Raw genomic sequence first — 25,928 nt, forward strand, 5'->3', positions numbered from 1 at the left:
CTATGTAAACACTCAAGTAAAATCAAAACAAAACTCTACTTCCACTTTAAGAAGTAAAACTATTAGCTTCCTCCAAAATCAAGAACAGTGTTGCAAGGCTCTTTGCTAATTGTTTTTGATGAGCCATGTTCAGTGTGGGGAGTGTGCGCAAGCTACAACTCTGATGCCAAACCTGAGTAGCTGCCTGTCCCAGGCACTAATAGTCAAATACAAGATAAAGGCCTTCACCCTCATGTTAAATGGGGGGGGGGTGAGGAGGCTCATCATGGATTTGAACAAATACAATACTTGTAACCATAATTTCTCTGTATCTCAGTTTTCCATTTGTAAAACAGTGGTGATAGCATATCCTTATCTCACAGCAGTGTTGTAAATCTAGATGCTTTTTCATTGATGAAACACTCAGTTGCAGTTAAAAAAAACAACTCAGGAAAAAATTAATAATTCCACCTGCAAAGCTGGGTTTGAAGCATGGGAACATACCAAAGAAAAAGAAAACAAAACGCTGAGCAACTGTAACATTAAATAAGCAACCTCCATTCTCTGCACTGAATGGAAAAAGGGATTCCATTCAGTGCAGAACGGAGTTGGGGAAAAAAGCAGACTTAGATAATGTATCATAATGTATACACACAGGAGGGCATGTCTTCACTTTTGAATGCTTCATTTTTAATAATGGTCTTTTAACAGATTTTGAACATAATATAAATTCCATTTCAAATATCAATATGGCTGAGTTACATATTTTAAAAGTTTTACCTTCAATGCACTGAGAACAGCAGTGAAGATATTCAGCTGCACAGCTTGCTGTCGAACACCTTTAGCCTGTTTGACACATTCAGCGAAGTGATCCAACATCTGTAGTCTAGAACAAAGCAAAGAACATCATTAAAAATGACTCTTAAAAAAAAAAAACAGTGAAAAAGAGTGAAGCTAAAAATACTAAAAATAAAGTGGTTGAAGGGTGAGCAAGGTGCTGCATTCTGTATTTTGGCTGAAAAATGTATTGGGCCCTGTGAAAAGTTTTCCTTGTTTCACATAGCCTGAGAGCATGTTGCCAAGCAGAGAAAGCTGCTATCTCTGGCTGACAGTCTTCTGGGCCTTTGAGCTAAACCAAAAGCAGTAGTCACCTTTAAAGACACCACTATTCATAGGTGGTAGGGACTGCAAGGTATTTGACCAAATTACCTGAAAATTATGGGAACATGAAACAAGAATCACTTACCTGCTCCTGTCTGAAAAAGCAATGCCAGAAGAAACAGGCATGGGGAGATTAATTCACACTTTCTCTGTCCATCTCCAAAAGAAGCTGCTGGGAATTTAGTGGAGGGGGAGAAAATATGTAACTTCCCTTTTTCTTACAGATGCCAGGAGCAGGAAAGATAAGAAGTACCTGGATCCCTGACCATTTAGACAGCAGTGGTTTCCCAGAAATTGGTCACAGTGTCATTCACATGTAGACGGACCTTACAACAGTAATACAAGCTATTTTCATCTGACAGCTGAATTAGTTCCCTCAGCTCTATCTGCAAATACATGCCAATCTCCTGTAAACAGTAGCTAATGCAGAGTGAGACGGTCTACATAGCACAAATTGTTCCTATAGGGAATGCATTAAAGAGCAGTTCTACTCCAAAGTGACTCAGATCTACTTTTAGTCTGTATTTAGTCACAGTAGCTACATTTAATGACAAGGCATTTAGTAACATCTTTTCACACCTGCTGTTTTTTCAGTGCTAACATGAAACACGGGTAAAAGAAAGCAAACAATCATGTTCCCCTTTGGAGATTTATTCAGAGAAGTGTTTTTAAAGCATCTACAAATCAGCAATAACTGCATAGACCAGAGGCAGTCAAAATATGGCCCACGGGACACATCTGGCCCGCCAGACCATTCTATCCAGCCGGCAGGACCCCTAAAAAATTTAGAAAATAATAATTTACGCGGCCCCAGCTGCCTGTCAAAGATGACAGGAGACAGGGGCAGTAGGACCCAAGGGAAGCCACCGGCTGCGTTCCCAGCTGTGCAGCCAAGAACCACATGGTGCAGGAGCAGCTGGTGGTGGGGTGGAGAGGAACAATGGCAGCCACAGTCAGGGAAGCAGCACGGCCCTGCACTCCCACCCAACTATCACTGCACTCCATGCACCCGCTCACTCCCACTTGCCCCACCTGCCACAGCCATTTGCCTGCCGCTGCCACCACTCCCCTCCACCCCCCTGCCAGTTGGCACCACGTGGTTCCTGGCTCCAGTGCTGGGCCGCGGAAAGCAGCGGGAGCTGGCCCAGCCCCGCGATTCTCAGCTGACTCCACGCAGTGCTAGCCAAGCTGGTCCAGTTCTCGCTGCATCCTGCAGTCTTTGCCGTGCAGCTGCGATGTTGTGCCGGAGCAGCAAGCAGGGAAGGGATAGGGAAGAGACAGAAGGGCAGTGGTGGCAGATGCGGGGAGGGGCTGCAGCAGGAGCACAGGCCAGCCAGGAGCAGCAGGACAGTGGAGCCCGGGCTTGGAGGAGCGCTGCAGGGGGCTCTGCCTGCTGCAGGGAGGCTGTGGACAAACTTTCTCCCTCCACACATGCCACAACCCTCCCCAGCCACGCTCCCCCCACACCTACCCACAAACCTATACCCACCCCCCACAATATACAAGAATAAGACTTCATGTTAAGCTATTTTATGATCACCTCTATGTACACTACAAAAACACAAATAAATCAGGACAAAATATTTTTTGAAATCAAATTAATGAATGTTGTAGTAAATGTTTGAAATTTAGAATATAATTTAGTATTTTTCTGGTGCCAAGATGGCAAACCCTTGTTGAAAGGAGTACTTGCGGGGGGGGGGGGGGGGGGGGGGGAGGGGAGGGGCGAAGGGAGGGGCTTCTGGTGGCCAAGGTTAGGTGCTAGGGGGTTGGACTTCTGGTCCCAAGATGGTAACCAGAGCACAGGGCTACCCTTGTGGGCCTCGACAGCTTGCCACAACTCAGTAAGTGGTCCTCCACCCAAAATAATTGCCCACCCTTGGTGTAGACCAAATAAAGGGAACCGGGGGCCACAAGTATTCCTAAGGGCTTGATCAGAAGATAGCAGCTGCACAGATATTGTAAGAATCTGGCTTGCAGAAATGCAATTACTGTTTATGATATACTAGGACAAGGCTGCCCAACTGCAGTCCCAAGGGCCTTGCCCAGCTGCTACTTCTCTCATTGTTCTGACTGCAGCAGTAGTTGGGGTCTCCTCCCTCCTCTGGCTTCCATATCCTGCCCCTATCCAATGGGGCAGGACTGCATGGTATGGCACAGCCCACAGTGCTGGAGGACCCCACAGCCCAGGGCACCCATATAGTGTGGTGTCCCAGGGAAGCCTGTGGTCCAGTGTGCCCATGTGGCATAGGGCAGCAGGAGAGTCTGTGGCCAGGGAGCTGAGGGTGACTCTGATGCACTTGCATATAGGATGCAGTGTGGGAATGCCCAGGAAGCCCATAGCTCATGCTGGTATGGCCTCAGCTGATGCACCTCAGGGGCATGTAGTCCCTAGCTGCTTAAAAGTTAGACATCCCTCCTTGGACAGAAGGAGAAAAAGATGCTAACTTGACCTTCAGATCCCAGTTTCACTTTTCAGAATTGTAAATTAGGAAAACCAGCTTTTAGTTCTAAACCAAACCTGTGTGATCTGGAACCCAATCAGATTAAATGAATACAGAATACCACAATCCAAGTTTTAAACAGTTAAAATTCAGGACAGATTCACTCTTTGAAAAACAACACAATTCTCTTAAAACAGTGGCTGTCAACTGGGGGTATGCATACCTATAAGGGTACTTAAAAGGGTCATAGTGGTAAGCAGAACTCCGCGTGCATGTGCGCAGCCACAGCACAGAACATGGGCAGCCAATAGCACAGTCTGGCCACATGGAGAGCAGCTGGGTCTGGCTGGTAAGTTAGTTGTGGGGGGAAGGACTGGGACTGGGGCGGCCAGCTGGGGTAGGGCATGGGACTGAGCCACGTGAGGCGGCTCCTGCCACTACATGCACCCCAGGAAGGCATAGGGGGCACGTGCCTCCAGATCTGTGCATGGGGCAGGGTGGAGCAAGCTGAGGTTAGGGCTGCGCCGGGCTCTTCCTGGCAGGGGCTGGGCTGCGCTCGGGGCAGGCAGTGGTTGGGAGGGTGGTTGGGGGGAGTTACAGTGAATTCTAGAGTGGCTGCAGCCCCCCAACCCCCCACTCCCAGAGGCCCTGGCAGTGAGGGAGGGAGTGGGGATGGGGCAGGTGCTGCAGAGCTAGGCAGAGTCTACGGGGCGCAGGGCAACGGCGGCTCCCACCACTGGGAGGGTATGGGGCGCGCGTGCCCCTGCATGTGCACATGGGGCATGGCAGGCTGTGGGCCAATGTGGACTGGAGTCAGGGCAGCACTGGGCTGTTCTTGGCAGGGGCTGGGAGGGGGGTTGGGGGGGCTACAGCCCCTCCCATAGCCCCCTCTCAGCGATGCTGCTGCTCACCCTGAGCACAGTCCGGCCCAGCCCCCACCAGGAAGAGCCCAGCACTGCCCTGGCCCCAGCCCACCCTGCCCCGTACACAGATCCAGGGGCACGCGCCCCCCGTGCCTTCCTGGGCTGTGTGCAGCAGCAGGAGTCACCCTCCCCCACATACCCCTCCCCGGCTGAGCAGCACCTACCCCTGCCCCCCCCACTCCCGGGCCTTGATCTGCATGCCCCCTCCCACCTTAAAAACAAGAAAAAAAATCTAAAGGGGTACAGGAGGTGAAACTTTGAGACAGAAGAGGTATACTTGTTAAAAAAGGTTGAAAACCCTTGTCTTAAAAGAAGAAAATGTCCACCATCTCCTGGAATTGCACAATTTAGACTGACCTGTGCTTGTAAGAAACATGAGGAAAAACCACACCAAAGAGAGCCACAGAGGCATCTATGACTGATACTCCAAGGGGAAGGGGACCAGGCACTGCTTCACCAGCAGGGATGCGCAAATAAATAGAAGATGGATCGTGTTCCAAAGCACCGCTTCCAGAGGCACTGTTTGGCTGAAGCTGCAAAATGCCACAAGATATGAATACTTTCCAAATACATCTTCATACATACATCTTGTAAACTAAAACTAGGAGGTAACCAAAACTGGACATACAACAGCTTATAACTAGAAAACATATCAACAGGAGCTCTCCAACTACTGTGTCCCACTTATCCACATATTTGTCTACAGTACCAGATAAATCCCTGGAGTTTCAAAACAGTTAATAGTTTGATGCAAATGTAGTTTCCATCACTGTTGTGAATGTTAAGACAAGTGAATTAGAGACAGGCTGATCAAATTTGGTTCTAGTTGCAATTACAACTATAAAAGTTGCAAAGTGATATTTCAGGAGAAAAGAAAATCTTAATTCTCTCTTAACTTCAGTGGGAGGTGGAAAGGCAACATTATTTATCAGTGTAGACAGGAAAGATTCCCAAAGTGGACAAAATTAAAGCTTTTGAGATGGTCCTCTTTGACATACAAATATTTCTATAAACTCCTCCACTATTATATTATATAATTCCAAAATAATATGCAGAAAAGTAGAATTTGTGATACCTTGTCTGAAAAAAATGATGGGACTCTTGCCAGATCTAGGAAAATCTAATTAAACTTTAAAAAAGGATAGTTGACTAGCCACAACTTTGAACTATATAATATTCTTTACTAACCTTTCTTTGTATCTAGTTTTATCACAAATTCAAACTGAACTCACTAGGCTTTAAACCTATATAATCTTATAAAACAGGCTCAGAAATCAGGAGCATTACTACTCCCTTCTAATCCATATTAGGAGTAGTTTTTAAGAGTTCTGGATTTTGTTAAAGAGTGCCAATGTAAAGTTTAATTTAATTTTTTTTATTTTTATCACCTGGTCTTCAATTGATTTATGATCCGTCTCCTGCAGCCAAGAGCCCAAAAGAACACTGTCATCATAATGGCAGAGAGATCTGAGAAGTGATGTAGTTGTATTAGCAGAGTTGTCTGTTAAAGTAAATTCTGCCACCAGCTCCCGAAGAAGTGCATTAAATGATCCTAGAAAAAAGAACTGTACATTAGAGTTGATCATTTTTGCCTCTCATATAGCAGCTTTCATCAATGGATTTATTCTATAAATTCAGGCAATCAGCAATATCCTGATTTAACAAATGGAGAACTGAAACACAGAGAAGTAAACCTGACTAGCCCAATGTCAGGAACAGAACTGCAAACAGAACCTAAGAACTCACTATGTCCAGAACCAGTCCCTTAAACCTAGAGATCATGGCAATTCCTTCAAGACTACAGTCCCAATTTTGGGAACACCACTTCACACATGGTGCTGCTAAGTTAATTTAAAGTACTTGGGTATTACTGTGAGGAACTGCACAATCAGAGTCTATTTTTGTAAATATTATAAAGTAGCACACACAAGCCACAGCGGAAAAAAAGAAATGTATTATTGCTCTTTGTCCAATCTAGAATGCTAGCATACTTACTCCACAATGCAGTAAATTTGCATCCAAGTTTAGCAATAACTGACATGCAAAGGGAAAAACAAAATAAAATAACTGCTTCTGGACCAGAACAGATGAAGCATTTGAAAAATGTATTATAAATGTTATGTTTTGTGTATATATGCTCCAGGAATTTTTTTCATTTTCTAACAGTTTAGATACCAATAGAGTAAGTGATCCATAATTAAAATTCTCCAAGAAAATGTGCTCTGCAAATAAGTAAATGAGAAGGTTGTCCAAACTGCAATTTTTTCATGATTATTTTGCAGACAACTTGTTAAATTTCCAAACACCTGAAACATATTTTCCTCAACTACATCTATTCTTACATTAAAGACTTAGAAACCACACACTTAAGAAGTCAAGAAATGCAGAGTTAAGGAAGAATACTCCGTCTTAACTCTACTTTCCATACGTACCTTCTAATAAAGGGATTCTCAGCCTCCAACCCGCTGGCCAAAGGCAGCTGCTCACAGGGCCGAGAAATCCAGCTCTTCAGGCTACCCATGGATTGGGAAATTAGGCAGAGAGGGAGCAGTGGCAGTACTGCCACCCCTTCCTGCTGCCAAAATCTCAAGTCCCACAGGGCAGATCTGAGCTGAGCCATGATTCTCCCCCTACATGGCCAGATCACAGCCAGGCCACACCCCCTTCCCTCTGAGCCCTAGGGCTGGGACCAGGCTGCACCCCCTTCCTCCCACAGGGTTGGACTATTCCCCCTTCCCCAGCAGGCCTGCATCAGGGCCAGGTCACAGCCCTTCTCTGCTGTGGGGCCAGGATAAAGCGAGCCCAAGCCCCATCCACCATGGTAGCTGGATCGGGGCCAAGCTGTCCCCTTCCCCGCTCTCTGCAGCCAGATATGGCCCCACCAGAGCCAGCCAAGGGAGGGATTGGGCACTGCCCAGCCTGCCTGCCAGCCAAAAAGGTTGAGCACAACTATTCTAATATGTTCCCTCTTTGTATCACTTTATTTTACATGTTAAATAATATGTAAAATAACAGTTAAAATTCTTTAATGCCATTAAAACAGGAACTGGATCACATGTAGCAACTACAGCCAAGCCAAAACATACAAATCGCAAAAATAAATAAATTTACTTGTGTAATGCAATTTGTTATATAATAAGATGTATTCATTCATTAGGGTGTTTCAAAAAGTAACAGCAATTTCAAAATAAAACTTTTGTGTGTGCGCAGTTATTTACGAGACCACAACACTCCTTTACAGTCTTAAACAATAAGTTGGACAACACCACCATCAGCACTGCCCACTGCTGTGTAGTTTTCCACTTAACTGCACACAAAATGGTTATATTTTGAAACTGTCATTACTTTCTGAAATGTGCTTACACATTACATACTTTGTGAGCTATGTATTGTAATATGGAACACGCAAACTATTCATCTAAACCAGGAATGTCAAAGTCAGCCCATGCCTTGCAAGGAGCCCTATGTTCAGGGTCTGGTCCAACTAGATCTGCAGAAGAAGTGGAGGCTGCAACAAGATCAGAAGTGGTAGCAGTGGGGCAACAGCCATGGGCCAAATGACTGCTTTCAGCATAAGCAGAGAGGCAAGCATCAGCCAGGGGCTAAGAGGTCCCTTACCACAGGAGAAAAAACAGAACAAGCAACCCAGCAGGTTGAACAGGGATATGTCAATACCCCCTGCCACCAAGGAACATGTCTAATAGGGCAATGGGACCATGCATTATGCAATATGCCTCTTCCCAGCACTACCCATGCCCTCAAATTCCCTGGCCCACCAGTACCCTAGCAGGCCATATATCTGACACCCCTAATCTAAATAACCATATTATATTTAAGAGCAAGGAACATAGTATTTGAATGTTAGAAGATTTCTCTCTCTTATAGGTATTATCTTTTATTTGGAAATAGCAATATGGAATCTTCTTATTCCTGTATTTATACTAAAATGACAGAACTTTGATATCTGAGCCTCAAGAACCACTCCCTAAGATTACATCAAAAGAAACACCTCGTACATGTTTTAAAGGAAATTACCATATATATCGTTATTTACCTTCATAAGTTTTTGGAGGTAACAAAGCCAAAATGTCATAAAGTCTTAATCGGACCATAGCTGCACTAGCTTTAAGATGAGCTCCATGGGCTTTAATAACTGATGGAATACTACAGTGTGAAAAAATAAAAAGAGTTTAAATACAGAAATATACAGCATTTACAAAATTTCTTTGCCAGGTGCATTTCATAGCTGATATAATAGTAAATAGTTCAGGAAACTATTTGGAGCAACACATTTAATTTATCAATTTATTTTCAGATGTAACAATACTTAGGGGACCTTTATTAATTATAAAATTAGTATTATATACCCTCATATAGAATCCAAATGTAATAGTAAATCACTATTACTATAAATGTCCAAATGGTCCAAAATTTAGGTTCTTTAATAATAAACTTTCACAAAATACTTAAGACCTAAATAAATATTTTCATTAAATTTGAAGACACAGAACTGATCAGTAATAAAAATAGGTTAAGTTTATTCTTAAATATCCTTTTTGAGTGGGAAGAGCAGAAAAACTGCTAATATTTTAGCTTATTAAATGTGTTGAATTTTGATAACTTTATCAGTTTATAGCAACAATAAGGATAATTTTAAATCTATTTTAAATGTCCAGTTAAATTAAGCAGAGAGATGGAAAAATGTTTAAGTGTCTACTTACTGTGACATCATTGTCATGGCACATTCTATAGGTGTCATCAATTTTCTGATTACATCTTCAGTAAGCAGTTCAGGACAGTGGGCAACAAAACTTCTCATAGCTAATAATGGAAAATTATTTCAATGCTTTATTGAAACAGAAATGGAAATTAAAAATGACACCAATTAACCAAAATAGGGATATTAATAGGTTATCCATTAAGCAACAATTAACAAATCTATTTGTATTAACCCTATAAATGAGGTAAGTAATAATAAATAATAAATTATTAAAAGTAAATAAAAATTAAAACTTCGTTTTCTTTTTCAAATTTATTTTGAAAAAAAAGATGAAGTTACAAAGTCTTTGTTATTTGCAATTTTGAAATTAACATGCATTTAATAAAACAACACAAGAACTTTGACCACTTCTTTCTAAGTCTTACCACACAGAGCTCCAGCACGACCTTCCAACGTTACTTGCCATGTAAAAGAATCTCCTCGTGCCTTCTCTGCTTCCAGCTCCTTCAAGGAACGAGGAAACACATTTCTCCATAACAGCAGCATCTTCGGTAGATGGTACCGAACAACTGAAGGACCTAACCAAGAAAATATTAATCTGAAAATATTAATCTGAAACTGCAGTACCTATTTTTAAATAGAAATATACTGGGAATTTATAAGAACAAATTTGAAAATGTTAAGAACAAAAAACTGAAACCATTTCACTTTAGCAGATTAACGAAGGGAAAAAAAAAATTCATTTCCCAGTTAAAAGTGCTTCAAATAAATTGCAATGGTATGTTTATTTTTTAAATTACAGACACATCTATTGACTTTGAGTTTAGTAACGTTTTGTTTTATAATTTGAGGCCAAATTTAAGAAGCCAATGTCCCTCTGAAAGTCCAGATTTTCATCAATTAATGTATGACTAACAGCTACCAATCTTGTTTTGGTCTTTACTTCATTGTATTCTTAGTATTCTGAATAAGACAAGTTCTTTAAACAACCTTAATCTCATTGTATTACTATTAGAAAAAATAACTGGTAGGTATTAACTAAATAACTGAGTGGTCAGTTCTTCCAAAAAGTTCTGTAAACTATAAATAACACTCCTGCAAGTTATTTTTTATATTTAAAAGTCTAGAAAAGGATAATCGAAGTAGTTAAATGCATCATTAGGCATTCTTATAATAAAATGTTACAGGTAGGATTATTTAGATAAGAAAGAAAGAACTTTAGGTGGAACTTGACTGAGATCAAACTATTACAGTGCACTGAAAGCACCAAAGTCCTTTTTATCATGTCTCCTAAAATTAAAAATTCTCTCAAGAACATGGACATTTAAGAAGAGAATACTTAAATCTTCTCACTATGTAATTTATTTACAGAACCCAAAGTCACAGAACATCAGAGCCAAATAATGGGTTGGATTTCAAGAACTACTGCTAGATAATGTTAGGACCTTTAATACTTGCATTTGAGCTCGAGATGTGACATACTGAAATGGATAATGACATCTTGTACCGATAGGAGCAGAAAATAAGTCCCTTTCCCTACTATAGCATGCATTACTTATTTAGGTAAGGTACATTACTGGTGTGGAGAGGTTCTCCTTTCTCCACATACCAGTTATGTGCTGTTGCTAGAGGAAGAACTCAACGGAAGATAACAGCACTATGACCTGGTATGGTAATTCTTACTATCTTTCTGTTTTACACTTAAGTACTAATACTCCTCCTGTCCCCTAGCATTAGACTGGTACTGGATTGCTACTGCACAGCAAACATTTACTGAAAATCCAAAATGCCAGACAGGTTTAAAACAATATTAAAAAAAACTACTAGTACAAACCTAAAGACATAAGTGCTCCAAGTAAAAGCCACCCAGCTTGAGTGCGCTGTAAGGACAGTCTGCTGTTCTGAGCAGCAGTTCGTAATAGATCCTCAGCAATACTTACTACCATCTGCAACGATTATATACAATAATGGATTTACAATGCAAGTTAAATCACTTAAAGAAACTATCAGAAAATAGCTGTTACTTGTGCTATAATATAATGTAAAGATGTCTTCAAACCAGATAATTTGTGTTAAGAACAAATCACATGTTTCTTGAACAAACAACAAAGTGTTAGCAGTGATGACATGGACAACCTGTCTATGTAATCAACACATTTCTGACTGACATCCCAAAACACATTTCCATTAAACTAGAAAAAAGAAAACAAATCTGGGAAACACCTAATTTGAAATACAGAAGCTCATGGATTTTCTAACTATTTATCAGGTATGGGTTACTATCAATAAAATTTTAATGGTCAGTATTGCACAACTTGTAGAATTACATATTTCTGGATACAAATATCTTTAACTACTGTTATATACTGTAGCTACACAGACTAAAATTGCACTTTTATCTCACCTTTCCTTTTGCATGAGGAATACCTAAGGGACATTGATGTACTCCACCCAGTAAAGCAGCCATTGCAAAACTATAGCCACTAACAGCTTCAGGAGAGGTCTTCAGATTGTTGAGCCGTTCCGCACATCTGTCCAGAAACGGAGTCAACTGGAAAGGCAACGCTACAGCTACACAGCGCAAGCACCATGCAGCAGCAAGTCGAGCAGCCATGCTTGGATGAAGGAGAACTGAGGTTACGGTCTCCAGCAGCCCTGTGAAAAAATATAGTTTGTAACCATGCAATCAAAAACTGCTTCCTTATTACAATGTACATGGGTCCAAAATAAGGTTACAAAAGCAAACTTAATTCTCACATTTCCAAGCATGTGAAGCGCTTGACTTTACAACCCACATCTTTTTAGTATATTTTTTGTATGTAAATGCCAATATTCAGTGCCAGATTTAGGCATAAACTAAGCAAGCTTCACTAAGTAAGCTTCAGCTTAGGGCCTCATATTATGAGGGGCCTATAAACCAAGCCCCGGGCTGCGAAGGGTCAGCTGCCAGACCAGAAGTGACCGCAGACCAGCAAACTGCAGCTCCACAGAGAGACTGTGACTCCTACCACAGGGCCCGCAGCAGCTGCGGTTGAGGTTTGGGCCCACCCCCCGGCCCAGGGGGTGGAAGCATCTTTACTTGTGTTCTGGCCGGAAAGTCCGGCCACAGGGCTCTGCGTGGTGGTCTGCAGTTTGCTGGGCCGCAACATAAAAAGGTTGGGGACCCCTAGCATAGGGGCCCAACATGTCATAATCCAGCCCTGCCTATGTTTTTAAAGAAAATAAACCGAACAACAGAATTTCTATCGATGGCATCATACTGACCCCCACATAGTATACCAGAAGGGTTGGAACTGTCAGGTATGCAGGGAAGACCTCTGACACTTGAACTAATGAAGTAACTGATAGTGGTAACAGGCTGTAATTCTATATGTTGCACAGGGGATAAGATCCATGTTGCCAGTGTTCCACAGACATTTGCTAACAAACGATTAGTGGTTGGAAGAGACAGGTTTCATTCCAGGTTCTGGATGGGATTGCATGCTACGCACAGACTCCTTCCAGTCTTTCCTTGTTACAATCCCATCTCTTACTCCACCTACAACTGTAGTGATTGTTTCCCCATTTTCTCTGCACCCTATGATGTTCCAACCTAACAATTCCCAGTGTCCACATCTCTGGGCCATTCCTTGGCCCACTCTGTATACTACTCCTCAACCCAAAGTCAGTCTCCACCCTGCATCTACTCAGGCATTTTGTCACCCATCCCACCCTTCCAAGGAAGGGTCACCCTAGATGTGCTCACTTTCCCAATCTATTCCCTATGCCCTAGCTCTTGTCCCACTTACACTTGGAGCAGGCTGCTTCCCCCACCTTACTGCATGGGTACCAGCAGGGACAACCCCGAGGACAGAGAAAAGAGTTACCTTGTCCCAAGGTTCGGTGCCCCACTTATAGTCATGGGAAGCAACTGTAAGAAAAGTCTGCCTCAACCCCAGAGAATGTAGAAGGTCATACGTGATGACACTTTTCAGAGATGTTGTTACCAAATTCAAATTCTGCTGAAGGTGTGAGAACTGAGATGTTTAAAGTTTAACTTTGCCAAATGTGGACTTTTTTTTTTTTGGGGGGGGGGGGGGGGGGGGGGGGGAGCAGGCAGCAAAAAGATGTATGCAGAGCACAAAAGCACTCACTTCTAAAATTTCAAGAGCAACATTTGGAGATGACAGATTTTTTTCCCCCAAGTAAAATGCTGTAAGACCAAACAAAATATTTTTCCTTGATATTATGACAGAAATGCTGAAACACTTCTGCTGAAATTCTCCAAACACTTAGCCTGAAACAGAAATCCAACACAGAAAATTTAGCGTCTTTATAATGGGAAGTACTGAATAACTTGAATTACAGGAGGTACAAATAGCTCCATCTCTGATGAGCGCTAGGAACCAGAAAGAGCAAACTCACTCCAGTGTTTAAAGTTGTAATTTGAATCAAAATGCTTTGAATAATTTTATAAACTTCATATAGACCAGTTTTAGTTATATCGATTTCATGTTAACTGGTCAATATGTCTTATGAAATGCTACATAGTACCATTCAACTTCACTTTCATACCTATGGAGGGTTCTTGAATAAGAGGAGATGCAGTGGCATTCAAGCTCTGAACCAAACTACCCAGCTCTTGAAGGGCACACACCATCACATGTTGGCTTGCAGCTACATCAGCAGCTCCTGATTTATTTTCACTATTAGCATCATTCACTACTGCTTCTGGAAAAAAGAAAATCAAAATATCCTACTAAACTCTTATCATTTCACACTTGAATGGATGCACATAAAAATCACTACAAGAGAGAAAGGAAAAATTAAGGTTTGCAGTTACATTAAAAATGCAAATACTCAGTTTTCTACCTCTGAAGGATTGGCAAAGCAAGTTAATTCAGTAAAAAGTAACATCTTTACAGTTATCAGCAAAGCCAAAGTAAATTGCCCAGCAAAGCATCAAGTTACAGCAGAATCTCCGAAATTACAGGGGGTGCCATTAAAATTAAAAAAGCCATTTGACTGAGAAATGGAGAGTTATAAAATGTCAAACATGACTATGAAAAAAACAGACATGCAGAACATCTATATGTATACCCATATATGCAAAATATGTGGGAATAACACTATATTAGGAGTTTGGGATTCTGTATTAAGAATCTATATGCACGCACATGTGGACAAAGAATGTGTAACCAAGCTTACAAGAAAATGCAAACTACATTAACACTAAAATAACAGTATGAGACAAATGTAATTTGATGGATTCTGCTATGTATATTTCCATGACATCTATACTCTGATTCTTCCCCACTGTCTCAGCAGCAACACCTTGGCTTAACAAGCTATGCTCTGTGATAACACAGAAAAGATTTTGGTGTCTATTGGAGTCTTAGCAGACAATAAAATAAGTCTGATCAGGAGTGATTTTTTAGTCACAATTTAAATCTCCACCACCCCATAAAATAGCAAGGACTGATCCCTAATAAGGAGGTACCAATTTGAAGTTTTCATTTCATCATTCTCGCACCGTGGGCGACTAGTAAAACAATTTTTAAAACAGACAAAATTTGGGATACTAGGATTTTCTACTAACTTTGACTAAGTAAATTTGCTATGGAAATCATTGCAATGACATGCAGAAATCTCTGCTACTTAAAAAAATTAGTCTTTAGAGTAGAACCAAGCTATCTGGAAGACTTAACTCAACCTTGACTGAAAAAGTTATCTGAGCCATTTTGGAGCATAACTACAGTAATAATTCAGTAATACAGTAATCAATAGAGAAAAATACTGACTTGTAGGGGTGCACTGATAGAGATTTTGGGAGCCAGTACAAATACCCGATATTTAAGGAGGCATGCCAATCCAATTTCCGATATAGCCGGTAAGTCTGGTAAGCTCCAGCTGGTAAGTCTGGTGTGGTGGAAAGGGAGCGGGGAGGAGCAGATCAATGCCCCCCCGCAGTGAGGGAGGGGGCAGAGGAAGGGGCAGGCGCTGCCCAGCTGACCTGGAGCGGGCACAGGATGAAGCCGCAGTTTGGGGGGGGAGGGGTGGCTTCCGCTGCTGACTGCACCCCGGGAGGGAGCCCGGGGGGGGGAGGGGGGGGGCACGGCGGCATGTGTGCCAGATCTGCGCTGGGCAGGGCAGGCAGGCTGGAGCCAGAGCTTTGTGGGGCTCTTCTTGCTGAGGGCCGGGCTTGGAGCAAGTGCCAGTGGCACTGGGAGGGGACTGCAGCCACCCCAAATTTTGCTGCAGCTCCGCTCCAACCATCATCGTGGCCAGCTGCTCGGCGCAACCCCGGCTCAATGCCCTGCTTCCACCCACACGCCAAGGAGAGCTAGGGCTGCGCCAGGCAGTTGGCGATGGTGGCGCTGGGAGCAGAGCTGCGGCAAAATCTGGGGTGGCTGCAGCCCCCTCCCAGTGCCACCAGTGCCCACTCCAAGCCCAGCCCCAGCGAGAAAGGCCCCGTGCAGCTCCAGCTCCAGCCCATGGCTGCAGTCCACCTGCCCTGCTGCATGCAGATCTGGAGGCACATGCCCCCCGCCCTCCTGGGGTGCAAGCAGTGGCCGGAGCCACCCTCCTCATGAGCTGCAGCTCTGCCCCACGCTCGATCTGCCCTGGCTCAGCAGCACCTGCCCCTGCCCCTTCCCTCACCGCATTGATCTGTCCCCCCCACGCCCCTTCCTCCCCTCTCCTCTTCCACTACACCAGACTTACCAGCTGGAGGCAGCTCTCCAGGCTGCCAGCTCTGCTCCTCAGTGACTGAGTGCTGTGCTGCAGCTGCACACAACATGGGCATTTATTGGCCAAATGATCAGCCCCATCAGGCCAATTTCCAATACAGCCACTTTTCTTTATAGCGATACTGATCCAATATCGGTGCACCTCTACTGACTTGGAAGACAATGACAAACATGGGCAAAACTAGCGGGCCATTCATAAGAAAAATGGTTCTTACCTACTGCCTTCATTTGTTTACCAATGGCTTGACAAATATCCTTGGCAGCTGCTATCTGTGCTTTCTCCCCTAATAAACTGCCAACAGTTGCTCTCAGGATAAAGGAAACACATCTTCGAGAGTATACCGCCTCCACATGAGTCTGTGTTGCACGGGGATGGGAAACTAAATCCAGAACATGGGACAAGAATGTAGCAAAGTTGCGCTCCAACCACTGACCTCCTAGTGTTGTAACAAAGACAACATAGGCCTGTAGATACAGATACATATACAAAGTGAATATAGAAACAAGAGGGGATACTTAGTATTCAAAGAAAAAAAGATTAATGGTACATCTGTACTGAAAAATATTTTCTAATAGTTGTGAATGAGGAGAGCAGAGAAAGCTAAGTTAAATTAGCTCCGTACACCATAGTGAGACTCCTCCCAGTAACCAAGCTAACTCATTGTGCCCACAATATGCTACATTGTGCAACGCAGACATAACCTCAAAAGCATTTCAGGAAAATCCAATTAAAAATGCACATTAACTGTTTTTTTCTAATGTTTTCATTTCAGACATGGCAAGTATATGCAGGATATGTTGTGGATAACTTGATCTAGTTCTTTATAGAAAATCTGAACTGGGGATTTAATTAAATGCGTGAAATTGCTATAAACTGATAAAATGAAAAAAAACAACAACCCCAAAGTCACTGAACACAATATTTTGCAAAATGAATGCTCTCAATCACTACAAATGTCACATAAAGACAGGGAGGTATGGGCTGGGAATGAGGAGGGAAGCCTCACCTACGTGCGAGACGCGGAGAATGTGGGTAGGAATGGAAGGGAATATGGGAGAGAGAAAAAAATGTTGTCTTCTGTTATGGCTGTGAACAGGGAATGAAAAGCAAGGTTGGGTTGGGCAGGGAGAGGGAATACTTTCCAGCAAGGGTAGCATATAAACTAAATAAATAAATGGTTATTTATTTAAAACTGTAATTCCACATCACACCAGTTACGTAGAAGCCTACTATAACAGTGATATACATTTTGTCCATTACTTATAAACCATAATTCTAAATTATGATTGTGTTCTATATTTATAGTCTTCAAAATAATTATGGCATGTGTAAAAGTACAAGGTGTTATATAATCATGAAACGTAACAAGATGCCTGGGGAAAAATGGAGCACACTATTCCTACCCTCTCCAGTTTTAAACTAGGTAACTGTGACCCCTCCTGCACCCCAGCAGATCCCAATACAGAGGCACCTTAGAAGAATAGATGAATTTAGGGTACACACTTTATCTAGAACACCAGCAGGTAGCCAGCACAGATTGGGTATCGGTGTGATGTTCTCCCTAAAGGAAACACAATTTAAACTACGAGCTGCATTCTGAACTATATCAATTTCTAAATAGTTTTAAGGTGTAGACAGCACCTGAAGTACTCTGTTATTTAAGGAACTTTTCTTGTATTTACTTACAAGAGCCAAAAATCTCAACCTGTGGTTATCATATATTGCAATTTAAAAGTAATAATTAAAAAATTCAACCACTACTGCAAGTTAAGCAAAACATTTTAAAAGAATATTTATGCAGAAAAATTCACCTAATCTACCCAAATCACTAGATAAGAAATGAACCAGTGTGAATTCATAAGCTAATTTACAGAAACTACTAATTGACACAGTATATGGCACGGTTGTGCACTTGTAAAGTTTTGGGACAAACAAGGGAATCACAAATCCGAGATTTTTTTTGTTGTGTTTTTTTTTTGTTTTGTTTTGTTTTTTTTACACAGAGACCTGTAGCTAGTGTAATACTGTTCCTCTATTTTGAAATGAAGAAAGAGAAAAAAGAGAACTTCTAAAAAAATTATTACAAACCTGTGTGACACCAACTCGTACTTCTCGATTGACAGACCCTCCTACTTTTAACATCTCTCCACCACTCTTTAAGAATCCAGACCCTCCTCGCAAAAACCCTGTGGCCATGAGTTCTAAGACTTCCTCAAGTGTAGCCCTCCTCACATTCTGACGCATCACTTGTGGAAAGAAAAAGGCAGTATTTCAATCAGAGATATAACAAGACCTCAACAGCAATGATTTGGAGAGTTCATTAACTATTCACACCACTCTTGCAGTTTTCCAGCTTCTGCTTCCTCTGTGCAAAAATGAAGTTTATTTCCTATATATGGGGACTTTTTACCATCTTTCCCTGAGCATGATGAAGGGTGCATGAGCCCGAAAGCTTGCAGAAAAAAAAATATATTTTTTGGCAATTTCTCAGTCGGTCTAATAAAAGGTATCATTTTGGAACCAAGAGTTCAAAATTTTTGCATTTCTTTTTGTCTCAGATCAACACAGCTACCACATACATCCCTGAAACATGGAAGATGCTGAATTTTAGCCAAAATCATCTAATTTCCAGCCTATTCATGCCCTGTTTATATCCAACTGTTCTTGTATCAATACTGTCCATTACTTTACTAGTTCTTTCCCCCCCACTCAGTACTTGCTATCAAGGTATATACAGAGAGCAATCATGTCCCTTCTTGGCCTGTTTCACTACACTAAATATATCCAGCCTTTTTAGTCTTTTGCAGCATGCTCTCTATTCCCATTATCACTCTAGTAGGCTTCCCCCGGTTTAAAATATTTTCTTGAACAAGGGTGACATGTGCAACTGGTGCCTCCCAAGTCTGGGGGAGCACTCCCCCAGCATCTGATCACCAAGCCACAGGCAAAATCAGAAGTCCACTTCTGCTGGCACTTCCAGGGGATGCATGGTCTCTCCCCTATTCGTCTCCAATGAAGGGTGACCAGAACTATACATAATGCTCCCATGGAGTATTATAAGTGCCTTGAACAATTACATACTGTCCTACCTTGACTAGAAATTTCTTGATTGATCCATGCAAAGATCAAATCTTGTATCTTTCTCACAGGTATATCATATTGGCAACCAGTCATCCTGTGATTCAACTACTATGCCCAGGTCCCTCTGCTCCAGTCATTTTTAGCTGATGAAGTCCCAGATTACAAGTAGTTCTTACTCCTTTCCACCCCTTTTTCATATGCATACATAACAACTTACTTATGTACGAGACCTGGATTTTTTTAGACCTAATGGCCAAACAGACACATTGCACCTGTGCTAGTCACAGAGAAGATATCAGTTCAGATGAACTAAGATGTTTCTACCAAAATGCTTAAATAATAAGTCAGAAGCACTGGCCCACCTCAGACCTAAGCTGGGTTGGTTCAGCTCACCACTAGTTAATCATTGCCAGGTACCAGTCTAGTATAAGCCATTTTTTTGATGCTGTCCATGGAAAATATGCATAATCCTCCTTACTCTAGGAGCCTTGGGTTTCTACAATGATAACCTGGCTCCTCTCTGTACCTGTGCTAACTGTTTGACTTCATTCAGAGTCTGACTAATCTCCTATGGTTAATGTATTTATTTCTTGAGAACTTCTTTGGTTTTTCTCTCTTCCATGCTCTTTGAGAGTTCAGCTCTAGAGTTTCTCTCTTAACCCTAGTGTCTGGGTTTCCTCAGAGCATGCCCAATCTATTTCCATTTTTTTTAAATCCTCCTTAGTGTCACCAGACCAACTCACAAAACTATTAAACGTTAGGAGTATACAGAGGAGAAAAAGACAAGTATATCAAAGAAAAGAGTTTTCCTTGCTAACTAAGGCTACAAACAGATGTTGCTTTTGTCCTAGGATAAACCATTTTACCCTAGGACAAAATGCAATCCTTCAAGTAACCATGTCCATTGTCCTAAGATAAATCCTAAAAAGGCTCACAGGATAAGTACTTTATCTTGGGACATCAAAGTCCACCTGAATAAGTAGCCCAGAATTGCTTCATTGAATCAATGACAGAGAAGTGGCTGTGCATTCAGTCACTCACTAAACCGTCATCAAAAGGGTAATGTGTTTACATACCAACCCCAGGATATTTCTGTTCTCAGACAAACACAGACACAGTTTGTCCAGGTACAAATACAACTGTCTCTGCCTAAAATGCTGAGTACGGGAGGGTGGTTTGGTCACTGGCAGCATGCAGGTGAAGTGACTTGTATATTATGGGTCTGGATGGATCACGTTTGAGGTCCTGGTTGGCGTGCCTTTACTTTTAGAAGTTTTGTGTTTTATGCTAGCAAAATGCTTCAAGTGATTTATTTCTTCTACCTCTTTATGTGAATATAACTGGATATGCACAGACTTAGCTCATTTTATAACTCATTTTAGTTTACTGTACACTAATTAGAATTGAAGTCTACAATGCAAAACAAAAATGTAACTCATCTTCCCTAAAATCTCATGCAATGTGATTTTATAAGGCCATACCTGTTGCTTGCTTTGGTATCAATGCTGTAGCCATGACAGTGCCTAAAAGCTTTGACACTGCAACACGTACACCGTAATTTGAATTTTCCAAGGCCTTAAAGCAGAGTGTTGCCACATTTTCTAGTTCAGCTGTCCACATAAATACAGCTTCATTCTGTAGTTCCAGCAGACACTGAGGACAAATAAGAACTATTGAATACTACTGCACCCTTTTTCCCCCCTTCTGACAACTAATACAATCGCACAGGTTACACTTATCTAGTAAATATTCTTGTTGAATAAGCTACCAATTTCTCAAACTGATTTCACTTTCAGCCTCCTTTGCAAACAAAAATATAATGAGCACCTGAGACACAAAAAGGGATTGAAGAGTTAAACTATATACCCTATTACAAGGCTTTCAAACACAATTCTCACAGGCCAGATCCAGACTGCAGAGATGCGCTCCTATGGGGCCTGGGAATTTGGAGGCAAGGCATGCTGACAAAACGTGGAATAGCAAGCCCCATTAGGGTCACATGTTGGTAGCAGGGTACAAGCAACAGCCCCATTGCTCCTGCCATCAATTATCCCTGTGCTGCTATGTCTAGATCTGACCCGAGGGGCCAGGTGAACTTGACATTCCTGACTTACTGTATCTGGACAGACTGTATTGGTCACAATGAACCAAAGGCCTCCTCAATTTTGTGGAAAAAGTTTATCCCACCCTCTATTTTAAAATGGGCAGTGTATACAGTCTCCTTAGTCCACAGAGATTTTAACACTTCACACTAAGACTTCTTGATAATATGGGTCTCTCTCTACTACAACCATATTCCTTCCTGTATACGGACTAAGACTGTATGAGTCCTGTGTGTGTACATTGTTGTTTTAAAATAATTATGTCATAGGATCAAGTGAAAAATGAATATGCCATACACTAAACAGGTAATAGCCAGCTTAAATACTGTAGGACCAGGGGAAAGGTTGTTGTTTGAGGATTACTCTAAAATCTAAAACTGCAATAAAGTTTAGATGTTGGAATGGGCATGGGTTAAATTACAGCTTCATTTTTATTGCTAATATTCAGAGTAGAATAAGTAAATGAGAGTGTATTGTTTAGTTCATGTCTTTTTACCTTGACTAATCTAGTTTTAAATGACTAGGAGACTGGCAAGACTGGTTTACGAGAAACAATTAAATGAATTAGTCATGAATACTAACTTGCCATAATTGATCAACAAATAAGAAGTAACATGGATATAACCTATAAATATTTAAAGGACGTAAACATCAGCTTGCAACAAAAATTAAGGCTGAACATCAGGGAAAAAAATCTTCCTAATGCTGAACTCTATTAGAAAGTAAGAACATAGAAATAGAAGCCACATTACTTAGGACATGACTAGTAAATTGAACAAGGCCCAGAATACTGTACTGCACAGATCATTCCTGCTTCTGTAGCTCCAAATTTCTATGAAACACCTTTAGAAACGGAATTTAATTTTTTCAAAGCTTGCATCCCCAAATGAAGGTGGCTCCTCTCTGTATCATGAATTTGCTTCAAAAATAGTTTATTCTTACTAATATCATACTAATTACAATCATCTATATAGAAAAATATCAGATTTAATGGAAACATACAAAAGTTCTCTCATGAACATTTCTTACCATATGAAACTCTTTCATTCTTCCAAACAAAATGATTAATGAAAACTTAAGCAACTGAACAGCAAATTTTGTCACTTTCCTCATATAACTGCTTTTGGGGCACAAGGGAAACAAGATTCCTAAACCTTGTAAAAACAATACCCACCTTAGCTACTGCACATCGTACAGCCATAGATCTATCTGTCAGCAGAGATCGCGCATTCTTATAAATGTCACGATGGCAAGAAGCCGCTGCACCGCCAAGTCCATTTAAGACTTTTTGTAAACTCATTAATATTTCACTTCGACCCTGAGACTGCAAGTAAGAAAGCAAAGAAAAAATAGTTTTTAAATCAGCAGCACTCAGTAATTTTTTGTCCCCAAGTATCAGTATTATAGTTCTATCATTGTTCTTTTTCTGCAGCTATACCTACAGAGTATAAAAACTTCTTTTACTAAAGCCCCTTAAAATATTTTGGTACTGAACAACAATTACAAACTTACTGTGCAGCACCTGTAATAGCATACTCTATACTTAATTTTGCGAAACAGTCTCAGTTGTTAAAACAGATCATTGTGTAAAGTCCATTGTTTTTGGTGAGCACAGTAATACACCTCCCTGCTAAAAAACTAACAGAAACTCCCCAAGGTCTCCAATTTGTGCAGCAAAAGCTGCCTCTCCTGTTTCAAATACTAGATGTGTATTGTACATAGTGTATTAAACCGTACATTCAATGAGAAACAAGATTTAAATGTAGTGCACATGTGCAAGTTATTGTTTTAACCATGAAAATAGTATTGCATTAATGCAGGCGATTTTTTTGCATTTTACTTCATACATACAAAAAAGGGAAAAAAATATGAGCTATTTAGTTAGTTTAGCTTACAAGCTTCTTCAGCAAAGTTTTTAACCAGCCAATCCCCACTTACCCTGGATACATATGTCAAACATACGTATTGATGCATATGATTTTTAAAGCATGTTCTGTATGCAAACATCAAACCTATCACAACCACAAACAAGGGAACCTAAGAACGGAAGCGCCTCCTGGGCCATTGAATCTAGTTCCCTCACATTTGCAGGCAACCATTTATCCAAAAGATCTACAAGATAAAACACTCTTGACCTCTCTCATACCCAGAGTCATAAAAAAGTCTACAAAAATAAAAGTCATAAAACAGTTTATAGCCCTACAACAAGCCTCAGGCAAAGAGCAGAAGAAACAAGGGCATTGCCAATGCCTTGCCATGACAGTGACAAGAAATAGGTTGGTTAATATAGACTCAGATGATCCTGGAAAGTGATCTGCACCTTTTTTACAGAAGAAAGCGGAGATCCCCATAATCGTCTCAGTCATAAAAGGACTGAGCACTGGACTAAGATGAAAAGACAAGAACATGCACCCCAAAGACCAGTACCTGTTACAAGGATTATGTTAGCTTGTTCCACTAGCAATTAATTGTTAAAATATTCAAAATTTTAAGCCAGTTATACAGTACAAATAAACATGCATCTTTATATTGATATGGGCTGCACAGGTAGCTACTTGCCCAGTACATAAGAAAAGCATGAAGACATTTTAACTGAAAGTAGTTTGGGCCTTAAAGAAAACTAGGTTTGTAGCTCTAAGATGACACATTCCTGTAACTTACCTCTGCACTTTTCAGAGACTTTAAGAGATTGTTAACTGTTTCTGGAAAAGAACTGCCCAGCATCCTGCCCATTTTCTCATAAAATGCTCCAACACATGCCACAGCAGCCCTACAAAGAAAAGACACTGCTTAACAGCTTCCTTTTCAAAACGTCTAACACATTACTTGAGACAGATCAGCCTAGAAATTACATTTAAAAATACATTTCTCTATGTTGTTAATTATTTTTGATTATTATAAAACTTTACTATGCACTAGCCACCATATTCATTATTCACTGTGAGCACTTCACTTAGCTGAACATTTTTCTCTCGCTAAGCTTACGGGTGCAGAGATGCATCTAAGCGAATCCAGAGGCAGAACCCCTTAATATGCACTTATGTGTTTATGTCCTTGTAAGATGAAAAACTTTAATGATTGCAGAAAACATTCTCCAGGAAAAATAGCTTCAAAGCTACACTGTTTATATTTTGAGGCCTACTCCCTGCCAGCTACAGGGACTGGCAATCTATGGTCCGCTGGTTGGATCCAGGCCACCAAGCAATTTCATCCAGCCCTTGAAACGGGGACATAGTTAGCATTTTGGCAGAGGACGGCTGAAAAATAAATCTATGGTATACTGGCAGCCAGGGGGAATGAGTAGCAGAGGAAGTGGCGGCAGTGGCCAGCTTGCAAGTCGCATCTGACTTTCGGAATGAGCTGAATTATTTTGACCCATGACTCCAAAAAGACTGCCAACCCTTGGTATAGAAAATTTTACAATGCATGTAAGATTACAAACACTCTTAAATCATTACATTTATGCATGTTTTGCACCCGTACTTTCCCCTATGTTTAGATACTCAAATAAACTGAAGGATTTTAAGCTATGCTGCGTTTCAATTAGACATGCACACTGTCAGTCCAGCAGCTTAACAGGCTTAGCTCCCCTGCATGTCAAGGCTGTGGACATGCAACTTGATGTCACAAAGGAGCTAAGTTTCTCAGTTTAAAATCCTTGCTAGATGCTACTTAGGATGCTCAGAATTGTGTCTTCCATCACTGACAGCATAATTATCCACGCAGTTTCTTTGTTTGTTACAAACTTATCAAAGGACTTACCTCCTCAGCAAGAACACATTGAATTAAAAGTACTAAACTTAAACAGCCTTTAGGTAATCGAACAGTCTGTTGCAATATTATGTGGGAAAGTAACTATTTCAATTTCTTACTTCACAAAAAATTGCCCAAATTCTCTCCCCAAACATCCAAGCAAGGATAGTTTCCACCCAAAGAGTATTTCTGATGCTACTGGCCCCCAGCAGCCATTAAGAATTTTATGCCTGATCCCCCAAAAAATCATTCCTCCAGCCATAAACATCACATGCAAAATACTGCAGATCCCAACAGTGCAACTGCAGGTGTGCGGGGAGCCCAGCACAGGGACCAGGTCCCTCAAAGGACACTGCAGACATTAGGAATGGGGCAGCTGTGTCCTGGACCCCTGCCCCATCAAAATAATCTGCGACTCAGACCAGCTGATTGAACCAAGACCCAGGGCTGCCCCCCGATCTCGAAGATTAACTGATCAACAAGGTCAGGCAGGTGGCAGCCACTATACATGCCACGCATCTATCTAATTTAAAGCAGGATACAAACCAGCCACAAGATATGAAACATCTTTGTGTCTGATTTGCCATTTCATCTCACTATAAATTCTTTGCACAATAAACTGTAAAACGCCCATATACAATTAACATGTTAACTGTGCAATAAATATAATGCCTGCCAGGGCGGGCATTGTTAAACATACTGCTACAGCAGTGCATTGAAGTCAGTAGGAAGTTAGGCCCAGTTCACTAAATACTGCATAAACAAATAGAAGTAGATTGGATTTTTTTTAAACACACTCCTAACTGAAGCTATAAATCATAGCAAACTGTTTTAAAGCTCTAAGTTACTAATAGCGAGACTGGAATAGTATCTGAAATGTGAGCTGAAACCACATACACACTTAGCGATGATTTATTCAAGAGACATATACTGCATGCCACAATACTGTAGTTTTCAAACTGTGCTCTGCAGAACCCTGGGTTCTCCGATACGTCGCAGAGACTGGGTTAATGGTGGAGTGGGTAGGGAGGTGGTG

General features: G+C 41.3%; 1 protein-coding gene across 4 annotated transcripts in view; it reads right to left on the bottom strand.

Moving 5' to 3' along the window:
• Positions 1–25,928, bottom strand: part of HEATR5B (HEAT repeat containing 5B) — an 82,234-nt gene that overhangs the window by 49,736 nt on the left and 6,570 nt on the right. For all 4 annotated transcript variants that reach the window (XM_019500601.2, XM_019500602.2, XM_014600044.3 and 1 more), the window contains exons 5-18: positions 23,801–23,909; positions 22,314–22,463; positions 20,519–20,690; positions 18,045–18,202; positions 16,171–16,420; positions 13,782–13,937; positions 11,632–11,882; positions 11,062–11,173; positions 9,653–9,805; positions 9,229–9,328; positions 8,562–8,671; positions 5,896–6,059; positions 4,865–5,040; positions 760–865 (exon numbers count right to left, since the gene is read on the bottom strand). In XM_019500601.2, coding sequence (XP_019356146.1) covers positions 760–865; positions 4,865–5,040; positions 5,896–6,059; positions 8,562–8,671; positions 9,229–9,328; positions 9,653–9,805; positions 11,062–11,173; positions 11,632–11,882; positions 13,782–13,937; positions 16,171–16,420; positions 18,045–18,202; positions 20,519–20,690; positions 22,314–22,463; positions 23,801–23,909 — 2,167 coding nt within the window. The remainder of the gene's footprint in view (positions 1–759; positions 866–4,864; positions 5,041–5,895; positions 6,060–8,561; positions 8,672–9,228; positions 9,329–9,652; positions 9,806–11,061; positions 11,174–11,631; positions 11,883–13,781; positions 13,938–16,170; positions 16,421–18,044; positions 18,203–20,518; positions 20,691–22,313; positions 22,464–23,800; positions 23,910–25,928) is intronic.

This window comes from Alligator mississippiensis, chromosome 1, assembly GCF_030867095.1.
Source record: "Alligator mississippiensis isolate rAllMis1 chromosome 1, rAllMis1, whole genome shotgun sequence".
Lineage (NCBI taxonomy): Eukaryota > Metazoa > Chordata > Crocodylia > Alligatoridae > Alligator > Alligator mississippiensis.